Source organism: Caloenas nicobarica, chromosome 6 (assembly GCF_036013445.1).
Source record: "Caloenas nicobarica isolate bCalNic1 chromosome 6, bCalNic1.hap1, whole genome shotgun sequence".
Classification (NCBI taxonomy): domain Eukaryota; kingdom Metazoa; phylum Chordata; class Aves; order Columbiformes; family Columbidae; genus Caloenas; species Caloenas nicobarica.
The window spans coordinates 25,509,283-25,532,746 of NC_088250.1; the positions used below are offsets into that span (position 1 = coordinate 25,509,283).

Sequence of the window (23,464 nt, forward strand, 5' to 3'; positions counted from 1 at the left end):
GGGGTGTGAGCATGAATGGCACGTGCTGGGGAGTGACTATGTGGGCACAGAGCATGGCCATGGACAGCCCATGAAGGCAGCAGGCCCTTTTTGGGCTCCCTCAGCACAGTGCTAGGGCCAGGAATGCAGCACTGCAAGGCCGATGCCTTTGGAGGAGCTGTGGCTGTGGCTCTGGCTTCCCTCGATGGGGCTGCTTAGCACTCCATGCCTCGGTTTCCCCGCGAGCCTTCCTGGGCTGGGCACCCAAGTCGTGCCTGTCTCCTTGGGACCATTATGCCCACGCTCAGATACCCCTTTCCCTCCTGGGGTCCATCTGGGCAAGGGCTCTCCCATCTGGGAGCTGTGCAGTGGCCTTGCAGGCTGTCCCTGTGTCCTGCTACTGCTCCCTTGGGGACAGGAGGGTGGCCCTGAGAAAGCCTGGGGTAACTCAGTGAACACCATCTGCTTCAATGCAGCCCCTTCCTGGACATGGGAACACTTGGTATCCCCTGAGTTTGGGTTCCCACTCTCAGGCTACAGGGTCTCCTCTTGGGCGCTGGTGGCTGAGGGGTGGCAGGCAGTGCCCCCACAGCTTCCTGGTGTCCCCAGCCACCATGGCCCACGCCACACTGGTATCCACGCTGTAAACAGCAGGCAGCAGCTGGCAAAGCACTCTTCCCCCCCGGCGGGCACCACGCGTCTCCGCACCGGCACAGCAGCACTGGCGGAGGCTGCCAGCACCACTTGCGTGTCGGTTCCTGTTTGCACTGGGGAGGAAAATGCGTTTCCTTTGGGAAATGAGTTGCAATCTGGGGTTGGGCCCAAAGGCTGTGCTGTGCCCCCTGGGGACTCTGGTTGCAGGGAAGTGGCATACTCACTGAGGTCCCTTTTGCAGTCCTGGGGATGCTGGCTGTTCTTTTGCCCCTGGCTCCACTCCAGAGCTGTGGGCAGGTGGGAGAACTGGCATGGGGCCGGCACCTACCCTGCAACTTCCCTGCCCACGCAGCTTGGCAGGAGGGGGGTTGCAGACTCCTTGTGTCACTGAGTCCACAGAGAGGTCCCTTGCACAGCGTCCCCTCAGCATCACTGCTCCGATAGCTGCTGCCCTCCTGAATCCCGCCCAGCACCCAGCAGGCACCCCGCAGGAGTTTGGTAATGATGTCAGGACCCCCCCCAGCCACTCTGTCACCATAGGATGCTTGTGCCCTTGCTGCAGACTTTGGCTGATGGGAGGTACAGTGTCAGAGCTGGGCAGAGAACACCGGTGGACTTGGAGGCATGATACTCACTGGACTCTGATGTAGGGGCCGCTGCTTCTGCCCTCCCCACCTCCTCCCACCCAAGACCTGGGTCCTGTGCTCCGTTTCCTCTCTGCACCCTGGCACAGGTTGGCTGGACCCCCTTTGTCAGGCAGAAGGGAGGCAGGAGAGCAGCCCACTCTGCCAAGCAGCACCATGGCTCAGGTGTCCCCAGCAGGTCCTCACCACCCCCTACTTTCTCAGGCCACCTCAGGGCTTACACCCAGGCAAGTGCTGCCCTTGGCCTGGACCCAGCAGAGAGTGCTCTTGGGGGCTCCTTTTGGGGGTCCCCTGGCAAAAGCAGGGCTCCTTCCCACTAGAAGGACACTCCTGCAGCTCTGGGGACCCTGACACCCGGGCTCTGAGACCTCAGATGTTTGTGTGTTCGTTAGAATCCTGCACACAGATAAATGCCAAGGCAAATCAGAAGGGAAATGCTTTCATCCTCCTCCAGCCCGTAATGACATAATCACTTCCAAGAGCGGGTGTCTCACTCACACACTCCTGCTGACTTGGGGAGGAGGCCACGTCCCACCGTCTCAGCACTCGCAGCGAGGGCAGGCAGGGAGGGACCTGTTTCCTCACGTCCCAGCAATATCCTGGGGCTGAAGAAGAGCCAGGTGAGCCCTTTGCTTCAGCCCTTCTTCTGCGTCACACCAGCAAAGCCCGTAAGCACAAGATTAAGCATCTGTTGCGGCTCAGGTAACTGGGAGCCTATGGGACAGGATCTGGCCCCTCTGAGCAGGGCTGGCTGAGGATGCCCTGGTCCTGATGGGAGCATCAAGGCTCAGGGCAAAAGCTGGCCCCTCTGTGAGCACTGCATCTGTCCTTGTCACTGGTACAGCCCCTCAGCTGGGAACACAGGGCCATGGGGCCATGAGACTTGCCACCTCCCAGCTTCTCTCCTGTCTCCAGCAGATCCATGCTCTGCAGAGGCCAGCCAGAGATGTGGAAGCCTCAGAGCTGGCATGAAGGGTGTTGCTTCCCAGAGCCAGGGCAGGAAAGGTGATGGAGGGTCCCTGGGACAGGGCACCATGGTGACACCTCTTGGAGCTCCCCTGCCCAGGCCAAAGCACCCAGGCAGTTTGTGTCCTTCAGCAGCTTATGCAGTGCCCCAGCATGTGCTTTGTGCAGGGGACTGTGGAAGCATCCATCCCCCTTCCTCTCCATCCTCCCCTTTGTCCTTCTATCCCTCTGTCCTTCCAGCCATCTCTCTCTGTCCCTCTATCCCTCTTGCCATCCCCCCATCTCTACACACCACAGCCTCCTGCCCAGCCCCCAGGCTGCCTGCACTTTCCCTGCTCCTTTTCCCTTCCATCAAGCATGAGCAAGTTTTACCAGCACCTCACACTACAGGCTTCACACCACAAGAATGGTGGATGGCTCTTCTGTTGTGATTTCCATCAGGATGCCTTTCCAACACCTCTCCACACAGCCCATGGCTCACTGTTTCTGTTCCCCCTACACCTCCTGGCAAGTGCCCTCCTTTAGCCCCTTCTGCCTTGGGATAACCAACCTGCAAGCCCTGTGCCCTGGACAATCATGCAATGGTTTTCATAGGCACTGGGTGGTCTCTGGCATCTCCTTGAAGCAGTGGGTCATCTCTCTGGGGCTTTGGGTTGTCCAAGAATGACCCTCTAGATACACGTCAGGGAAAGGTGGTTGTTGAGGTCTTGGTGCTGCATCATTCTGCTCTCATTTGATTTTATGGTCTGGCTGCAGGCCCACAGACAGGACTGGGGGACAGCATGGGGAGACAACCAGCCTGCGCCAGCTGAGCACAGTCCTGGCCCTGCCACAGCCTTGGAGGGGGCTGATGGCCCCTGGGACCACCAGGTTGAGCCAGTCTGTGCAGGATAGGGCAGCTCTGCCAAGACAAAGTGGGGGTGAAGGAGTGCAGGGGGAAAGCTCTTGGCAACCCAAAGCATGGTGGAGTGGGAGGATAGGCAGAGATGGAGAAGCACCAGGACACACACCCAGTCTGATGCTACCAGGACCTGGAGGCCAGAGAGGAAGGATGCTGGGAGCTGCATGGCTTGCAGTCTGTGCCAGGGCATGCAAGCCAGTCAGGAGGAGGAAGAAGTTCAGTGGGAGCCCATGCAGCCAGCCACGCACCCAGCCTTTGCTGTCCTGCACCATGGCTCTCCTCGCTTCCCTACCCAGCAGCACCCATGGGACTGGAGCAACAACTATATGAGTCAGGGCTGGGTGTGGGGTCAGGGCGACCCTGCCTTTTGCACCAGTTTTAGTCACTGTGCCAAACTGCCCCAACCCGGCAGCACAAGAGCCCCCAGCATCGCTGCCCTCGTGCTGGCTCACACCCTGTGACCTGCCCGAGTCTACTCGCTGTGACTCAGGAGCCAACCACACGGCCACCTGGCCGGCCCATCCAGTCCTCCTGGCTGCCTGGGGCTGGGGCGCTGGCAGGGCCCGGGGCAGCAGGTGCACGCCAGCCCCAGCACTGGTGCTCAGCCACGCTGCCCCTCGCGTCAGGGCGGAGAGGCAGGATCCGGCTGCCTCTGGCTGTCCCAGGAGAATCTCTACAGTGAGGCAGAGCTCCCCTCCTCATCCTCCTCTTGGCACCTGGCACTGGGTGCCACAGTGGCAGCAGGTTGCAGGGAAGGGCTTGGAGCCTCACTATAGGTACCATCCCACGGGAGCCTTGAGTGCTGGGGTTGATGTAGGCCCCCACGCTCACTGCCTCCCGCAAACCACAGAGACTGGCCATGCAGGGGGACACTCCGTGGCAGAGCAGCCTCCATGATGGTTGGGGTGCTGGTATGACCAGAATGGGGGACTCCAGCCCTTATACTGTCTCTGGCAAGGAGAGTGCATCCCCAAAGGGCCAAGCCACCTGCTGGGGCAGTGGGGAGGTGGCCAGGCGGGGACTCACCAAGCGTGTCAGTGCGGCACTGTCCCAGGCACCTCTCCTCTGTGGGGAGGGATGCACAGCCCCAGGGATGGCTGGAGGCTGCTAGTCCCCATGCAGGGAGCCGCCTCAGCAGCAGCCCCTTCTTCCACAGCTTCCTGTTCTTGGGAGATGGAGGATTACAGAGCCCTCACATTTCTAGGCAGAGACCCCAAACAGCACATCTAGGGGTCCTTGTGCACCCTATCTCCTGTCCATTGAAGGCTCATGCACACTGTCTGCATCCTGGATTGTGTGCCCCGTGTGCCATCACATCCACTTGCCTAGGTGCTTGGAGATGCTGCAGCAGGGCTGGCCTGGACACCCTCCCAAGCACCCTGTCTCCCCCCAGCCAGACCCAGCATACACCAGAGAGTTCCAGGAACACGGCAGAATGGGGAGCAGCGGGCTGGGGTGGGTCAGCAGAGCCCTCACGGTGGGCAGAGATGAGCTCGACCCTCCTGGGCAGATCAAGGTGGCTGCATGGGTGACATCTGTCACTGGGAACTGGAGGGGGGACAGAGGAGGCCAGTTGCAGGCATCTCTGTGGAGAAGCAGCAGAGGTTGGGGAAGGAGGGTTAGAGGCTCCTGGGGGAGCACGGCTGGGAGGCAGGAGCCCTGGCCGGGACCCAGTTCTGCCAACTGGGCAGCCCCCTGTTCAGCACCCAGCAACGAGCAGGCAGAGGGACCATCACCGCGAGAAAGGGGTTTGTTGGAGGTTTCAGGTGCTGCCATCCGAGCCTTCCCTTGGCTGAGCTGGTATCCAGGTTTCTCAGCCTCCCCTTCATAGGCCTATCTGCGTGACTCCAAACTTTCCTTAAAAGCTTGGGCTTTTTTTGTCAAAAACATTCTATTTTTGGTCTCAGTCCAGAGGGTTTTATTTTTCAAGTTTGATTTAATTAATCTGTCCAGCTGTTCTCAACTTGGGCAATTGAAGGAAAAAATAGCGTTCTTCCCATTTGTAAAAAAAAAAAAAAAAAAAAAAAGCCATTAATGTTGCAGAGGTTTGGCATTCTTTCTTTCTTTTTTTTTTTTTTTAAACCCAAAGATTGTAAACTTCCTTTTTTTCCCTTGGGAAGATCCTGCAAGTTTTGCAATGTAAACTGCCCAGCACCAGGGATCTGGGCTACACACGCACATGTACAACTACATCCCCTAACTCCATCTACACATGGCACCCACATGGCCACCCCTGCGCACCCCTGGCATACACCAGCCCCCCCAAAGCTGGGTTCTGTCTGAGCACTGCCCCCAAGAGCATGGGACCGAGAGTTTAGGGGGAGAACAAGGGTTCATACATACTCGCATGCATACTCCTGTGCACTTTCTCCTAATTCAATCCCACGCACACCCATATGCATACACTCCTCTGCACACAAGTGCCCATGTGCAGCTCCCCAAGCACAGCCGCCTATACATCCCCAGGAACCTCCACGAACCCCCGTGCACACCCACATTCGTGGAGCCCCATGCACATCCCCCATGCCCATCCCTATACGCGCCCCCCCCCCCATATCCTCCTACACACCCCCATGCAAACCATCTGGGCAGCCCCATGCCCTCCCATGAACACCCCATACACCGCTGCCCATGCACTTCCCCCTGCCCTCCCCCCGCCCAGGACACGCCCAAGCCCTCCCCCATAAGCCCCCACACAGCCTCCCCATGTTCCCCATGCACCCCTTTATTCCCCCCCTGCATCCCCACGCACCCCTCCCATGCCCCCCGGGACACCCCGTCGTGCCGTGCCGCGGCTCCCCCTGGCGGCCGCCCGGTGCCGCGCCGGCCGCCCCGTCCCGCATCCCAGGTTGCCACGGCGACGGCGGGGATGCTGCACCCCCCCGGGCTGGGAGCTGCGGGCTCTTGAAGGGACTCAGCGGGTTCCTAGGAGTCTGGAGAGCTGGGAGACTTCTAGGAAGCTGGGAGGGTCCCGGGGCACTGCTGGGGACCTGGGGGGTTGCTGGGGGATGAGGGGCTCCTGAGGACTCCTGGGGGTTTCTAGGAGTCTGGGATGGGGTCATAGTGGATGAGGAGCTCTTGGGGAGCTCCTGGAGAGCTGGGTAGCTGGGGGCACTGCTAGGAGGCTGGGAGGTATTGCTAGTGGTGCCTGCTGGATGTTCAGGCCCCTCCAGACCATCAGGCCAGGTCCAGTCCCTGCCTGGCTACTGACTGGCATCACATGCCTGTGCCAGGGCCTCTTGCTCTGGCCTCCCCCACTCCCCAGTTAGGTGTGGGGATGCTTGGAGGTATCCGAGGGATAAGAGGATCCACCCTACCGTCAGCATCCATGTGCCTCTCTCCAAGTGACAGTCCCTTGTCCCTTCCCTGACTGCATTTTCCAGCCTCTTCCCCTTCCACATTTTTGCCTTTTGTAGTTTCCAGCCTTCAGGAGCTGTAATTTGGGTCAAACAGAGGTTGAATCCCTTACTCACAAGAGCTACCTATGTTTCCCAGGTTTTATCCATGATCCAGAACTTCAGAGCCATGTCCTTGTAGCCAGCAGCATGAAAGCAGTCCATTGTGGGGAAACTGAGGCAGATTCCAGCAAAGGAGATTGCTGAAGATCAGAGCTGGGATGGATGCAAGAAACATGGCTCCCAGCCCCAGGCTCAACCTCTGCACTCTGAGAGAATCAGAACACCCCAGTATAACTGGCCTCAGCCTGAGACGACTCAGGGGGAGAGCAGGGGTAACCCAGAGGTTCACAGGATCTGCCTGAACTGAGCTCCCCTGATAAGTAGCCCAGGGCTTGAGGCATGCTCCAGTGTTTCTAAATCAAAGGGAACTTCTCAGCCTATGAAAGGTGTCCCCACATCTTCCAGCACACAGACCTTGCACCTCTGCAGGTCCCCTCTTGCAGGGCCCTCCTGCACCCACGCATGTCCCCTCATCCCAGACACACCTGCACAATCACGGTAAGATACGTGCAAACAACCATGCTCGCACACAGGCACACATGGGGTCAGTGTCACTGGCACACGCACGCTGACAATTTGCCCTGTATTCACTGACATGCATGAAGACACGGGCCAACTTATTTGCAGCCCACAAAGGGCTCACATGCACAGTGATGCATGTGTACACAAACTCACATGGACACGTATGGTTGTGAACACGCATAGGCATGTTACCTGCATGCGCACACATGCACATGGAGCTGCTTGTGTGCACAGGTACCTTCACCTGCACCCACCCAGCCCTGCTCGCACCCACCCTTGTGTTCCTATGGGTGGGTGCATGGCCCAGAGTTCCAGGGAGCCCTGTGTACCTCCCCTCTCCCAGTGCCACTCTGGGCAAGCCAGGAGGGAATTTCCAGCTGCAAAGCTGCAGCTGACAGATTTAGAGGCTCCCACCCCAGCGCACACGGGGCCAAGTTAATGGTTCACCAGCACCCTGCTTCGTTTGCCCATCCCTGCGAGCAGCCTGGGGGCAGGTGAGGAGGGACCGGCTGGTGGTATCACCCTGCCTGCAGCTCCCCTGGCCTTGCTGTTTGCCCAGCACTGCCAGCTCTGCTCCTGCCTGGCAGTAACCCGCATGCCCTCGGCTGAGAGCCCCAGTAGCACTTTTGCAGAGGAGCGGGAGGGCAAAGCTTCCATGTGTTGCTACAATGTGGAGGGCAGGCACAACAGCGTGAACATCTCTTCCCAGTCTCTGGCTCTGCTGGCATACCTCAAGGGCTCCTCTGCCCAGCATGGCATTGCCAGGTGAGCGGAGACTGCACACACACATTCCTCTCTGCAGTTACCTAAACTCCCATGCTGGGTAAGCTGGAGAAACCAGTTCCCATGGTCTCCTTGCAGCATGGAAGGTACCCCCTCAGAGACCCCTGGAGCCTCTGGAGCAGAGGGATAGCAGCCTGCCCTCCTGGGCAGCCAGGTTGCTCCTCGCCCTGTGTTTGCCCACATGAGGCACGGGCTGATCAGGTTACGGAGACATGCCTGGCACCGTGCAGGCCAGGTGAGGCTGCACGTGGCCCATGGCATGCCAAGCAAATACCTCGCATGCCACCAAGCCAGGAGTGCCAGCACCGTGCAGGGCTTCTCCGTGCCAGGCCCCACGGGGGGGACTGCAGCAAAGGTGGCTGAAGACAAAGTGAAAAGAATAGAGGACACCTTCAAGAAAGTCACAGCCCATCACCATGGTATCAGGGCAGCCAGCCGTACCTCCTGCATGAGGGGTGAGCAGAGGGAACCGTGGACTGCAGGTCACTGTAAACATCCCAGGTCAGGTGGTCGTGGGATACAAACTGGCATCTCCAAGCAATGGTGGCCACGGATGATGGGAGGAGAGTACCCACCCAGCCTGGAGGCTGCGGAGCAGGGCAGCAGAGCGCTTACCCACATCCCCACTCATCTCCTGGCTCTACAACCACAGAGAAAAGCAAAGAGTGGCCAAAAAATGAGCTGGGCTCTGCCATGGGTCCCCATGTGGTCAGCACAAACAGGAGGATGGGGGGACTCTGGCTGACCATGGGGCTCATACTCGGGGTGGGACAGCTCTCTGGCCAGCCCCTTCCCGATGCAGTGGTCAGCACTTCCCAGCTCTCCCCAGGAAGCGCTGCAGCACATCGGCTTTAAATAGCTTTATTAGTGGAAGCTCTGTGCCCGCATCCCCCACTACGGGGGCCATGGGGATGCCAGGCAGCCCCACGCTGTCCCATGGGTAAGCCAGGAGTCCCTGGAGCTCAGAGCTGCGCTCACCCCCACCGTCCCTGCCACTGGCTCAGCCTGTCTCTGTCCCAGGGGGGCCACAGCATGAGCCTGGGAGTCGCCCCCCCCAAATTGTCCTCACCCGATCCCAGGCCATCAGATGCAGAGGCTGAGCTCCTGACGGACGGAGCACTTGCGGCACTGTACCACGCAGCACCAGTGGAAGCGGCAAAGGCAGTTCTCCTCCAGCACCACCGTCTCGTCCCGGTGCCCTCGCCCGCAGCACAGCAGGTCACACCCACTCGTGTCCATGGCTGTGCTGTTGCAGACACGGCCCCGGGTGCCCAGTGAACCCGTCTTACGGTTAGCTGAGCAGAAATCAGGCGAGTCAGCAGAATAGATGAGGTCCTGCTTGTCAGGCGGTTTGATGTTGTCACCCACCGGGATGAGGGTTTTCCCGTCATTGCCCCCCATCACCTTGAAAGCCCCGTTGAAGCGCTCGAGCAGGCGGTCCCCCACCTCACGAAAATGGGGCATCTTCCGCCAGCAGGTCCGCAGGGTGCAGGAGCCCGACAGCCCATGGCATTTGCACTCTGTCCTCATGTAGCTGCGCACCGCCTGGGGAAGAAAAGGTGATGCTGATGCCCCAGTCCCCTGCCTCCCTGCCCAGCTGGAACCCTGCCTCTTGGTGCTGCCCTGGACCAGGGCAGGGTGCTTGAGGGGCTACAAGGGGATTCCAAAGCACCTGCAAAGGTCTCCTGAAAGATATTGGTCCATAGAATCATAGAATAGTTTGGGTTGGAAGGGACCTTCAAAGGTCATCTAGTCCACCCCCCCTGCAATGAGCAGGGACATCTTCAACTAGATCAGGTTGCTCAGAGTCCCATCCAGCCTGGCCTGGAATGTCTCGAGGGATGGGGCATACAAACTCTATAAATCCGGAGTGTCTGATAACTTGCATTTTTGGACAGAAAAACTTGCAAAAAAATTGAAAAAAATTAGGTACATAGCTTGGGGGAGGTGAAGGTGGAGGGTTGAGCTGGGTAGGGGCATGGGAGGGTGATGCTTGCAGAGGCCAGGGAGGGCAGGGAGAGCAGGGGTCTTACCAAGCGTCCGGCTTCATTGTTGTGCAGGTCGATGAGAGCCCGGATGTCATTTTTGCCTTTCTTGCTCTTGGCATCCATGAACTGCTGGGATTTCTCATAGCCGAACTGCACATCGTCCCCGCAGCCCCCCCACTCCCAGGCAGTGCCGTCGGTGCCCGGACCCGCCGTGGGCAAGGGGGGAGCCCGGCTCCGTGTCAGCTCACAGCCGCACTGCAGCAGCTCGCCCATGCTGCAGGCCTGTGTGATGGCGTGGCTCACCCCGGCCGCCGTGATGGCATACACGAAGGCTGTCTCCCGGATATCTGCAGGGGAACAGCCAGGGCCGGGATGAGGGGTCAGCTCTGGCAAAGGCTCTGCAAGCAAAGCATCCTCCCGCCAGCACCCCATGGGTGCTCGGGCCTCTCCTTCTCCCCCTTCCTCTGTGCTCGGTGCTGTTCCCTGGGCGAAGCACCCAGAGCAGGCTGCCTGGGGCAGGAGCTGTCTCCTGCCTCCCCTTGCAAGGATGGGTGCTGCCTCATAGGAAAGACGGGAACCTGGAGAGCAGTCGGGGGCCCTGGCTGACCAAGTGGTACCCACAGCTTCCTCACACCACTCTGCGATGTCCCTCCAAGCTGTAAAAATCCCATCACCAGGTACAAGCTGGCATCCAGAGAGGACGAAAGTTCTGTGAGGGACACCACAAGTGCCACTCACCTCTCTGACAGGTGGCAGCGATGAAGCCATGCTGCCCACACTCCCCCTGTACCCACTTTGCCACGGGGCACTGCCTATTCCCCTCCTTCCACCGACACAGCCTCCACCCTGCAAGATTATTTATTATTAGTATTTGCTCCTGTCTCTCTCTGCTCCAGGACACAAATTCCAAGCATCCTTCCCCTGCCCAGACCTGCCGCTCGCAGCCGCAGCCAGCGGGGGATTCTGGCAACGGGGGCGCGGCACCCTGCTCAGGGGGCTCCCGTGTTCCCCCTGTGCCAGGCAAATCCCTGCCCACCTGAATGACAGGGCAGGGCTGGCCCGGGGTGGTGACACATAGGGGGTACCTGGGGATGGAAGGGAAGGTGTGTTTTGGGGAGTGACCCATCCCTCCATCTGCAGCACTCTGACTTGGGGGGGCTGCAGGAAGAGGGGCTCCTGGGCACCTCCTCCATGAGTGGCTTTTCCACAAGCCCACAGAGTACCTGATTCCCACTGGTGTTGGTGGGAAGTGGGCACACCTGTGCCCTAACAGCAGTGCCACTGCAGGGACAGGTGTCCTCTGGCCCTCCTGACCCTCTGAGCCACAGGACCACCCGCCTGCTCCTGACAGGCTGGCAGGGCCCATGGTGGGCAGCCTGCAGCTGGAAGAGGTCACCGTGTCACCTGCCAGCTGGGGCCCCAGGGGGTGACACTCCTCTGACAGCTCCTCCAGACACGTGGCTGCCCCCAGGCCAGCCTGCCCTGGCATGCAGCACCTGGCACAGGCAGCGGGGAGGGAAGCGGGGACAGCCACAACAGCACCAGGGAGGCCACAGCCAGGAACCGGAGCTCACTGCAGCATCCTTGAAAAGAGGCAGCTGCTGGATGGGACAGACCCATCTGATGGCAGCTGGGAACCCCAAAATGCTGGGATGATTCATGCAATCCCTGCAGGCTTAGAGGGAGGCTGATGCCTCCTGGCATCTCTCAGTGCAAGGCAAGATCTCTGCTTCTGATACCCACAATGCAGCCCTGGGGACCTCCACACCTCTAGCTGTGGTGTCCCAAGTCCTCAGAGTGCCAGGGGCTCCCAAATGCGTCATTGTCCCCAGGACATTTCTCATCTTCACCACCCCAGCAGCAAAGCTGGACCAGAGTATAGTGGTTACTCCAACATCTCCATGCCTGATGCACCTGCATCTCCTGTAACCCAGGCTTCTCCTGGGTACTCAGTAGCTCACCCACCAGCATCGCCCATTTGCCACCTGGTCTGGCCTTGGCATCCTGGCACCACTTTGTTTCCAGCCTGGAGCCCTGTCTGGCACAGCTCACACCTGCCTCGCTGCCAGGTTGGTGTGAAAATCGATGACTCCAGAGGCAGGAGCGACCCTCATGTGCTCTGGCTCTCTGCCCCTTGACTGACTACACCTCCCTGTGTTGGGGGGAACCCATACCTTCAAATCAGATTCTTAAATGAGCCTACCTCCTTGTCAGGGGCCAGTGTCTCTGTTGGGGCCCCAGCTCTGCCCCACACTGGTACCCACAGTGCCAGGAGCACTCTGTCCTTGCCAGTGCCCCAGGAAGCCCACCTTGACTCCCTTGCAAGGCCCAAGGGCATACCCGTTCTGCCTTGGCCCAACGGATGCACCAGCAGGAGATGTGACAGCCGAAGAGACCAAGGCTCATTCCAGCACCTTCATCTGCCCCAGCACAGGGACCAACGTGGCAACAGAGGCAAGACTAAACTCACGACGCACTAAGTGGCCCTACCAGCCCAAAGTGCTTCGAGCATCCCCTGCTTCCCTATCCACCCCCCAGCCTCTCTCCTTTGGGACTGTGGCAGGGCTTCCCCATCCCTTACAGACCCATGGATGTCCCCTCGCTCTGCCCCTGCCCTGGCTTTGATACAGCTGGGCTGGGCTTGGACCACTGTATCCACCTGGCTGGGACCTGCCCATCCCTCTCTGCTGCCCTGTCCCTGTTTCTTGGGGTGACATCAGAGTGCCCACCCAGGGATGCAGGGATGGGGGCAAGCACTCCTCTGCTCCCTGCAGGATCAGGAGGAGGGATCTGCAGGGCACCCATGGGGCAAGGGGCAGCTCTCAGTGGCTGCCTGCTGCCTCCCACCCAGGCCCCTTCCCCCAGCACAGCCCAGGGTCCTGGGGGAGCAGTAAATCACTGCCAGACGAGGGTGCATTCTTCAGCTTTGTGAAGCCCCGCACTGTCTGGAGCATCGGTAATTGCTTCATTACAACACAGGGAGACATGTCCCAGCAGTAAAACCTCAGTATGACTGCACTGGGGAGCACTGAGCAACCCCCTGCACGCACAGACACACACACACACACAGAGGTTTGCCTGCCCAGACTCTGCTCCAGGAGTCCTGGGGAGGTGCATGACCAGGCGGCTGGAGACTTTTTGGGAGATGGGAAGCAGAGGAAGTACTGGCCTTACCCTGCTGCAGGATCTTGCCGAAGTACTTGCTGTGGCTGGTGCAGTTCCAGCGGCGGAAGCGGAATTGGTACTGGCACTCCCGGACGCCCAGCTTGGTGCCCTTGGCCACCTCCTGCACGATCTCCGGTTCCAGCTGGCACAGCTCTGCCTGCTTCCCCGCCAGCCGCTTCGTCTTGCGGCAGATGCTGTTGGGGTCCATGACCAGGGGGCTCCCCACTGCCCTGCAGGAGGGACAGTGAGCAGAGCAAAACCAGCACTCGAGCCAGCGGGGGACCAGGGTGGCATGGCCAGTCCTGCTCTCAAGGTGGAGTGGGGCCATGGTGCAGTGCCAGCTCAGCACTGAGCCTGGGTGACAAGGGGACAGGAAGAGGTATGCAGGGAGAGCAGGGTGAAAGGTATGGGTAGCACCTACGTGCCAGCACCCAGGGGACATCTTGTCCTGCCCAGCCAGGAATGGGGGAGATCTCCAGCTACAGGGCTTGCTGGAGGATGCTGTCATGTGCCACTCCATATGCCGAAGCCCTTGGGGACATCCCTGGGGGTGATGTCAGTGTCTCCAATGGGAGGTGACAGAGACGCTGTGCTGCTCAGCTCCTGCACTTTGCACCTGGCACTGACCCAGCACAGCCCTGGCACAGTGATGTGACCGATGCCCAGTGCAGCTGTGGCTCCTGGAGCCCCATGGGCACAGCAGGAAGCCCAGACAGCAGTCTTGCTGCACATCCCCATCTCCAGGGGGACTCACAGCTTTACCCCGTGGGAGACGAGCCGAGTGACCTTGCCAGTGATAAAGTTCCTTGGCTGCTGTCCAGGCTCCCATGCTCACCTCCCTCTCCACAGGCACGGGCCCTGGGGGGAGCAAAGCCGTGGGCGGGCGCGTGCAGGCAAGGGAGGGATGCAGGTGGCATTGCCAGCCCTACCAATGCCAGCATGGGAGGCCAAGTCTCAGCTGGGCCCATGTCAGAGGCAGCTTCTCCTTGCCAGCAGAGCTGGAATGAGGTGCCTGGCTCTCCAGGTTGGGAAGCAAACCCTGAGCTCAATGCCTCGCTACTAGGTGTGCCGCTGGATACAGAAACTCCCGTACTTTCCCCACACATTTCCCCTGGAGTGCCCTCCGTGGCACAGTTCGTGCAGCTGCACAGCCCGCCGGTGCCATGCCCTGTGCCGGGACGGGTGAAGCTCCAGCTCCGCCGCGGGCGATGCCGGAGCCACAGCAGGCAGAGTGCAGGCATGCTGTGCTGACAGCCTCCTGCCCACACCGCCCGTCCCACGACACAGAGACTGCATAGCCACGGGCCACCTGAATTTAGCACAACCCAAACACAGCCCCATTCAGCCCCACCCCACCTCCAGCACCTATCCCGTGGGGTCAGAGCTCATCCTGCTCGATAACATGTTTTTCCTGGCTGTGAATGCCCAGAGGACACCAGGGCTGGACTCAGCATCCCCCAGTACCTGGGATGCCCGGTGACTGTGAGGCCACGTCCCCTGGGGAGCAGCACCCGGGTGGCCCGTGCTGCTGGCAACCCCTCTTGCTGGGGAGCACCAGCTGTGCTGCAGCTTCCAAACCCAGACCTTTATAGTCTGGCCAAGCCCCAGGGGCTCAAAAATCACAAGCTGAATCTCAGTGTTTAACTATGTTCTGGATTTCCTTTTCACTCTCACGCAGCTGCGGGGCTGAGTTGGGGACACAAATTTGCAGGACTTCGCTTGCCATTCAGCCCCCAGTGCACACCCTTTCTGAGCCCCTTGTTTGATGCTCAAGGTCCTGCCAGGGTCCCCCTGCTCCATGTCAGGCTCCCAAGCTGCCCACATCTCCTGCCCACCAAACTCCAGCTGGGTTTGGGGAGGACGTGCCCTCTCACACAGTCTGGAAAAGGAGCCCCTATGCTTTAGCTAGAGGTTTAAAGGGTTAAACAGCCCAACTAAGTGCACAGCCTGGAAAGGTGACCTCCAGCAGGGAAACTGAGGCAAGCGTGCACTGCTGCTGGGGAGCACCTATCTCCCTTTGCTCCCTGTAGCTTGGTTTCCCTTTGCTGTGTGATGCGCAGGCACCTCTGCAAAGTGATGGTGCAGCTGGGGAAGCATTGTGGGGCTGCAGCTGGGCTGGCATAGGTCCCCCATCGATGGGGAAACTGAGGCCCACATGAAAATCCACCAGTGAGACTATTCAGTCCCATCCCACGACGACCACATGGGGATTAAATCCTCCATACCAGGCTCTGAGCTTGTCCTCCTTGGGGACCATGGGCTCCCAATATACCCAATGGGACAACAGGGATTTGGCTGCCTGCTCTGGTGGGGTGGGGAAGAAGGGGAGCTGGGACTTTCATTAAGAGACGACTCTTTGTACTCATATAAAAACGATGCGCCAGCCCCCCAGGGCCATCAGATCAAATGCTGAACTGCAGCTCACCCCAGCCCGCTGGATCACGCTGGGAAGAAGCGCTCAGCCCTGCGGGGCTGGGGGGCGGTGGGGGGCTCACCATCACTGCAAGGATCCCCACCCATGGCCCGGTTGGCGGCAAAGCCAGCGGGAGCACACTGGAGCTCCCCGGCCATGCCGAGGCGTGGGGTGGGCTGCCTAAGTCCAGCGCGATATTAATTTCCGCTGGGCTTCACTTTCTGGCGCGGTGAGGCTGTTGGGAGCCCGAGAGCTGTTTTGCTTTGGATGGGTTGGAGGGGGGGGGACGGGGGGTAGACAAGGGCAAGAAAAATGCTGCCAAACTGCTACCGCTTTGGCAAGGGCTCCGGCGCGGGGCCCAGATCTGCCTGAGCTTGTCCTGCTCCAAGGCCTCCCGCATCTACAATTAAGGTGCCCCACCTCTGCCGCTGGGCACTCCTCCCCCTGCCCTGGTGAAGGAACCAGGTCGCCAGCCCAGCTCCCCCCAACCCACCCGGGGCATCCCGGCCCCCCATCACCTTCCTCCTGGCAGCCCCCAGTGAGTCTTGGCGCCTCGGCAGCATCCCTCCCGCCTGCTGCCAAAACTGCTGCCACATCTCTGTCATCTCACCCCAAAAGGAGCCGGAATGACGAGCCCTGCTTTCTTTACTGATTCCCAGCACCCCTTGGCAAAGGAAACAACTCCCGTTGCTGAAAGGGGAAACTGAGGCATGGAAGAGGAGCTGCAACGTGCTGCCAACCTGCTGCTGTCACCCCTTCAGCTGCCACAGCCACAGCCTGAGCCCAGTCCTGGTGACACACAGGAAACAGGAGTCACTGGGGCTTCTGATGCAACCCCTGCTCTCTGGATGGTGTCCTCACTGCAATAGAGCCAGGGGCTCCCAGAAGCCATAATCATCAGCTTTTCCTGTTCAACTCATGGTCATGGAGCCTTCAGTATCTCCCAGTCTGGTTTCCAGCTAAATCATACACTGAGAAGCCTGGCACAAGTCCCCATCTTGCCCTTGGACATGGGGCTGGTGTAGAGCAGGGCTTCTCCTGGCCTTTGCCAGCAGACCGTGATCCAGGGGAGACAGTGGCGTCCCAGTTTGCAGGGAGCTGATGGAAGGGGGTTGGCAGAGCCATTTAGCAAGGAAGAGGATGGTCAGCCTTCACAAATGGTACCCCTATCTTGGGTGGAAAAATGTGTCCTTTGGTCCTGACAACCCTGAAACCCCTGGGCAGAGCAATGGTTGTGCCATGCCAGGACTGCACCCATTGAGTACTGCTGCCTGAGCATTCCCATGTGACACAGGGACCTCACTGTGTGGTAGCAAGGGCATGGCTTGCCTCATATCCAGGTCTCAATCCCAGCCCCCAGATGCCTTCAGGAAGGGGAAGCAGGGTGCCAGGGTACCTGACCCATCACCGCGAGCCCACAGGCACTTCTCTGCCTGCTTGGAGAGGTGACAGCCACAGGATGCCAGTCCTGGAGAGCTGAGCTCCATCCTTGCGGGGAGAGGTCACCCTGCATCCCAATGTGTCACAGTCAGTGACAGCCCTTCAAGGAAATCAGACCTGACAGGAGCCCATCTCATTCCAAGCTCTGCAGACAGTGTGAGGGGGAAACACACACATGAATTTTCATCCATCCAGCTTTCTTTCCAACCCACGCGGGTGTGCAGCAGGTACCCGGCCCCCAACCTGGGGCGATGCGTGGGTGCTGCCACTAACCAGGGCAGCCAGGCGTGGAAAGTGGAGCAGGTGACGTATGGTGGGGGTGAGTAAGCAGCAAGTCACTGCCCGGCGGGGCACAGCTGGGACTCAGCTGCTGAGCAGCACTGGGGGCACCAAGGGAGAAAGAAATGCCATAGGTTGGGGAGAGCAGGGGACCCTGTTCCCTGCCCTCCTCCTCAGATCTCCTCAGCAAGGACAGGATGCAAATAGCTGGGATGCCACCCAAAGGAGTCTTTGGCACGGCATGGTGTCAACTGACGGAGCTGCAGCGTCACGCCGAGGTCGGGCACACATGGGCAGGAGCTGCCCAAGCTTGTGCTGCAGGTACTGGGGAGGATGGAGGGAGCATGAGCCCGCAGAGGTGATGGTCCTGAAGCCATATCCAAGCCCTTGAGCGGCTGGGATGAGAAGAAAGGGGTCCGACAACCCCTGGTCACTGTGTCCTTCCTCCGGGCACTGATGGAGGTTGGACCTGGGGTGGCACAAGGGCCGAGCTAGCAGATGCTCAAATGTGGGTGCCAGATGTGGTGGCAGGAGCCTGCATGTCCTGAGCGAATATCAGGGTGTGCCCAGCTCTGCCCAGAACACTCCTGCACAAGGATGATTTGCAGGGGTCAAGTCTCTGATGCAAAGCCCAGCCATGTCCTCCAGCTCAAGACATGTGTAGGGCAGGGCTGGGCAGCCTGGGCATCACCGTGGGAGAGTGGAGGTGACCAGGAGCAGAGACAAGGGATGGCATGGCAGAAAGCTCAGTTATCTTTAGGGAAGGACTCAAGTAGCCCAATTCTGGGGTCACTGCCATCTCAAGAGTTCAAGGGAAATATTTTCCCTTTGAACACCCAGCCAGTCAGCGGCTGCCCCAGAAGGAGCACAGAGAGATGCCGCCAGGCAGGGACTCCCGCTTTGCTGCTCACACGGCACCGCTCCAGGGGGAAGGGCATGCCTGGGATGGCTGGGCAGTCCAGTCTGCCAGGCGCCATGGTGGGCCGTGGGCTGTAGGGTGGCAGGTATGGGTCAGCAGGCCCAGGGAGTGACTCACGATGCTCACCCCAAGGCACACAGGCAGGGCCCTACAGCCCAGCAGCCTGCCCTTACAGGCTCTGCACAGTGCAGGTGCTGGTCAGCATTGTGGAGGAGAAGGGGAGGCCACAGGAGCATAAAACCCACCCAGGAGTGTGTGGCTTTGGGGGAGTGCAAGGTCAGGACCCTCTCAAGCAAGGATGCAGCCATGGGTGCTGTTGGATGGTTTCTCCCTGGGCTCCTCTGAGGGAGCCCTATGAAAACCTGGAGATGCACCACCTATATGCATGCATGGGAAGGGGACACAGGGCAGGTGTTTGTCCCTCCAGGCCCCCTCAGACCTACAGCTGGAGTGGAGCATATCTCACCTGAGATGGTTTTCACCCTTGCTCTCTCTTCCACCTCCCGACTGCTCTTGGCCCTGCCCACAGAGAGCAAATGGGCATTGGAGCATTGAGGAAGCCTGACTTTGCCCACTCCCATCCCCACAGTGCCAGCATCCCTGTGAGTACAGCCCAAACACAAACCTGCTCAGCTGAAATCCTGCCCCGAACCAGCCTGGGGCTCCTGAGACACCAGGTTTGCCCACCTCACATCCCTGCAGCCTCCACACCAGCCCAGGAGCCCCAGGTGGTCCCTACCTGTCCTTCTCAGCTGTTGCATAAGGAGCCAGGTGAGAACCATGAACAGATGATGAGAGGAGAGAGAAAGGCATTTTACGGGGCTGGTGGAAACAATGGGAGCCTGTTCCCTGCAGTCTGGCACTAACTGAGGGACTGGTATCACCTGAATGGCACATTTTCCCCATTGGCACTGACCAGAGCTGGCTCCCCTCTGCCATGGAAAGATCCATGTGTCTGCCTCTCCCCCTGTCCCTCTGCCTCTTCTCAGACACAGGGGCACAAGGGGTATAGAACAAAGGTGACTTTAACTTCAGTGAGCCCTCTGAGAACATCCCATCACAATGAGAATGCTCCTTTTCAGGCTATGATCTTGTCAGAAGGATGTCACTTCTCAGACATCACACCTGAACCTTTCTCTGTAGATGCAGCCATCTGCTGGGATCCCAGTGTCACCTCCTGGGAGCATCTGAGTCTGGCTGCATGCCTGGGCTGGCAACAGTGCCCAGCCCCACTGCACCTCACTGTGCCGCTCTCACAATTCACTTTGTTACCAGCATGGCAAAAAATGCCTCAGACAGGCAGCCCCTGCATCCCCTCTACTGCATAGCCAATGCATCCAGGGATGGCATGAGTGTAAAGACCTTCCTTTCCTACCCTGGGGAACATCTCCCTTGGTTAAGCACCTGCAGGTGCCCAGAGATGCACATACAGAGGCATGCCACCAAGGTCCCTAGGCATCGGTGACAGGGACAGCAAGGAACAGCTCTACCAATGCCACCAGCCCTGGGGCTTCCAGGAGCCCTGGCACAACACATGGCTGCATGCCTGAGCCCCTGCTCACCAAAAGCAAAACCCACAGACATTAGTGCTACCCAGACCTGGGAGAGGGGATGGGTACCAGGAGCTTTCATGTGGGAAGATGCCCATCTTGAGCTGGCTCTAAGGGCTGGGCAGTGCCCAGACCCCTCTCTCCCACATGGGAAAATCTCCCTGGAAATGAGGGATAATCTCGACCAGGGGCCAGAGATTCCAGGCTCTGGAGGAAGCAGTTCATGAATTAGCCAGCTACTCCAGTGCCCCATCCCAGGAAGCCCGGCACGTCCATTTGGTGGTGCTGGTGGCCTCATCCACACATCACCTCCTCTTGGTCCTCTGGCTCCAGGCTCTGGACCGAAGCAGAGTGCACACTGGTGATCCCCCTGCAGCCACTCAGCTGCCCACTGCATTTGGCCATGCTGTGTGCAGCTGGGTTATTGTTCTTAAATTAGAAGTTCCTTTTCTTCTTTTTTAAAAGAATTAAAAACAAGTTTGACCCCTTGCCCTTCTCTGCCAAATCCTGCTAATCTCCCCAAGCCGGCACTGCCAGTGCATGCACGGCATGGTCACGGCACCAGCAGGACCCAGGCTATCGGGCAAGACAAGGCTCTGAGCAGCCGGGGTGGGGGGCAGCAGTACCTCAGCACCCTGCCCTTGCTGGTCCTGTCTGTGTGCTCCCAAATCGAAGGCAAAGTGAGGTCCTGCTTCACCCCTGCTCACTCCAGCCATCGGCAGGGTGGCACCGAAATCCTCGGAGCTGGGGCACTGGGCATGAGCATGGTGGTGAGGGGTGAGGGGCCCATTGGGTGGTTATTGATGAAGATGGGGCAGAGAAAGTGGGGAGAGCTGAAGGAACAGATGTATGTGCAGGGCAGTGGTTTGAGAATTAACCAGGGAAAAAATAGCAGGGTGGACCATGCCATGGGAGAGTGCAGCTGTCCTAATGTGGGTGGTGGGGAGCAAGGAGACCCTCAGCACACGCTCTGCTCCAGCCAGGGTTTGCCCTACCTCACTCTCCCTTCCTCTAACAAAAAACACAAGGCAAGCCCCTCTCAAACCTGCGTTAACCCCTTTTCAGCAAGAAACATAGCACTTGGGTGCTGGGGACAAACTCTCAGCTGGTGTAAAATCAACTGTAATGGCACCATTTCTAACCACTAAGGCTTCTCACTTTTGCCTCATGCTCCTCGAGCCAGGGCTAGTAAAGGGGATGGAGCCACAGAATAAATCATTGGTGGGCAGGCAGGGGACCAGGAGGTGAAAGGCTTATGGAGAGCTTTATTTTAGGGGTCAAAAGAGTGTGACAATGTAGAGACGAATAGCCTCAGATAATGAATGATAGCCCGGACAGCACGCTGGGGAGCTGGAATCTAAGCACTTAAAACCGGATAAAGACAGGCTGGGTGAAATTCTTAATAGATTTAAATAGTTCATGTTTCGACAGATACCTGGGCTTTCCAAGGCTGGGTCCCAGCTCTGCGCCTGTAATGAATCCCCCACCCCCTCCAGTATCCTGCAAGGCACCGTCTCTGCCTTTGATGAAGGCACCATTACAAACAGGGGTTTTGTCCCTGCTGCATCCAGACCACCACTCAGGAGGGGACACTGTAGGGATCCTCGGGCTTTTAATTAAAGTTGACTTATTGGAGGGGTCTGGAGGGCCCTGCCCCCCTTTTCCTGCCCCACAGGCACACAACCCTTCCGGGCTGCGGGCTTGGGGTGCAAGGAGGTAGGCTGCAGCTCCCTCCACAGGACCTGGGTGCCCCATTGCCCCAGGATCCCTCCAGCCTGCTGCCCCCAAAGCACTCATGTGCCCGAATCCCAACAGTGTTGGGGTGCCCCCGAAGTGAATCCACCTGGCCAGCGAGCAGTGGTCCCCATCCAAGGGGTGCCTTGAGTGTAGGGGACTCTGTCCGCAAGCTGGAGTGGGGGACCCCCCCCCAAAGAGTGAAGGATCCTGCGCACGCTCCTGGCACCCACCCTGGGATATCCTACTCACCACCAGAGCCCGATGATGTTGGCGGGGCAGAGGAGGATGAAGAAGAGCCCCAGCTGAGTCCGGGAGGAAGGCAGCATCCTGCCAGGGCTGAGGGGAGCGCCGAGCCCCCCCTGCGCCCCCCGCGGGGACCCGGGCAGCCGGGTTCGCCGCTGCCCCGAGGGTCCGGCCGGGACCCCGGCGGGTGGGTGCCCGCTGCCTCCCTCCGCCGGGCCGGGGCGGGCGGGCACCGCGGCCGGCGGGGCTGGGCTGGGCTGGGGCTGGGCTGGGCAGGCACCTCCGGGCGGCTGGAGCGCGGCGCGGAGGCTGCTCCGGAGAAGGAGGAGGAGGGACGGGGCTGCGAAAGCATCTGCCTTCGACAAGGAAACCGGAGCCCGGGGGGACGGACAGGGCGGGCCGGGCGGGGGGACTCCTGGGTGCCAAGCTCGGCTCCCGGCGCGCAGCCACGGCCACGGCGTGGGCACGGCCACTGCCGCGGGCACCCTCTGGCAGTGGGACGGTGGCCACAGCCTGCCCGACCCCGTGTCCCACTGCCGCGCTTGGATGTGTACCCCTTTTCGTGGAGTCTGGCTGGCATAGCCCTGTCTGCCACAGCCCCAGGGACCTGGCACATCCCTGCCTGGCACAGCCCTGCCTGGTTCTGCTCGAGGTGCTGGCACAGCCCTCCAAACCTGACCCAGCCTCAAGGTCCCACTTGGCACCTGCCCATTGCTCTCCTGCCCAACCTTGATGCCACTGGCCAAACCTAGTGCCCCTTCATTGCCCTCCAGCAGAGCCTTTCCTGGCCCCTGTCCCTGTTCTGGGTCTGCCTGGTACAAGCCTGTCCTTGGACCAGTCTGTCTTGCCTGGAGACACTGAAGGAGTGATTCCTCCCCAAAAGCATCTCCCAACACTTGGCTCCAGTTCCTCTGGGGAGACATCCTTGGGGCAGGAGGACACACAGGTGGGTAACAGGGGCAAGCCCCAGGGGTAAAGAGACTGGGAGAAGAGTGCAGGGAGGACTGGCTTGTTTATGGTAATCTCATCTCAGGTGCAGCTGGGACCCAGGAGGGAGGCAGTCCCCAGCACTGGATCACAGCAGGTAGCAGGACCTGCCTGGGGCAGGAGGAAGCTGAGAGGCCTGGGAGGTAGCGAGGGGCCACACCAGGGCTGGGTGGCTGGGGACAGGAGGAGCTGGTGTCTGTAGGCTGCCACCCCAATTTTCTCCTCCCTGAGCAGCCTTAGGAATGGCTTCCCAGGGCTCAGCCCAGGGTCTGTGCTTCCTCTTGCACCACCTGTGACTCACAGCAGAGCTTGGGGATGCAGCTGGCAGCCCTGCAGCATCGAGGCCACAGATCCTAGCACTAGGACAGCTGTTCTGGGGGACCCTGATCCACCTCTGCCCCCACCTCCACTGAACATCCATCCAGTCCAGTCGGTTAAAATGCGGTGTTTGCCACCAGTGAAGGGCAAAGCAGAGCACCCTCACTGCTGATGGGCTCTCCTTCCTCCAGGAAAGAACTGAGAGCTCTGTCCCCATTCCTGGGAGGAGCACCACCCCCCATCCGCTGCCCATCTCTAGCCCCTGGCTTGCCCATTAGTGCTTCCCTTGCCCCTATTAAAGGCAGCTTCTCCCCTTCACCCGGTCACATTCACTCCTTGCCAGCAGTATTTGGTGGTGAATGACTCAGGTTTTATCTGTGGCTTGGCATGGTTCTCCTCTCCCTGTTGGGTGCAGGAGGTAGGAGACTCCCACTACCTGTGGAGATTTCCCACCTGCTCCTTCCCTGCCCTCCCACACAGGGATTGGACTACCTGTCTACACCCTTGGCATGGTGGCC

The 23,464-nt window shown here is 59.6% G+C and overlaps 1 protein-coding gene across 2 annotated transcripts; it reads right to left on the bottom strand.

Moving 5' to 3' along the window:
• Positions 1 to 8,761: 8,761 nt before the first annotated feature.
• WNT6 (Wnt family member 6) lies at positions 8,762 to 21,993 on the bottom strand. 2 transcript variants are annotated; one of them, XM_065637979.1, is made up of 4 exons: positions 21,648 to 21,993; positions 13,070 to 13,285; positions 9,941 to 10,242; positions 8,762 to 9,452 (listed from the first exon to the last, which is right to left on the bottom strand). In XM_065637979.1, exons 1-4 carry the CDS (start codon positions 21,991 to 21,993, stop codon positions 8,991 to 8,993), a joined length of 1,326 nt encoding a protein of 441 aa, XP_065494051.1. In that variant the 3' UTR covers positions 8,762 to 8,990. The 2 variants fall into 2 exon arrangements, with proteins under 2 accessions (XP_065494051.1, XP_065494050.1); XM_065637978.1 differs by lacking the exon at positions 21,648 to 21,993 and having other exon boundaries at positions 13,070 to 13,268.
• Positions 21,994 to 23,464: the final 1,471 nt, after the last annotated feature.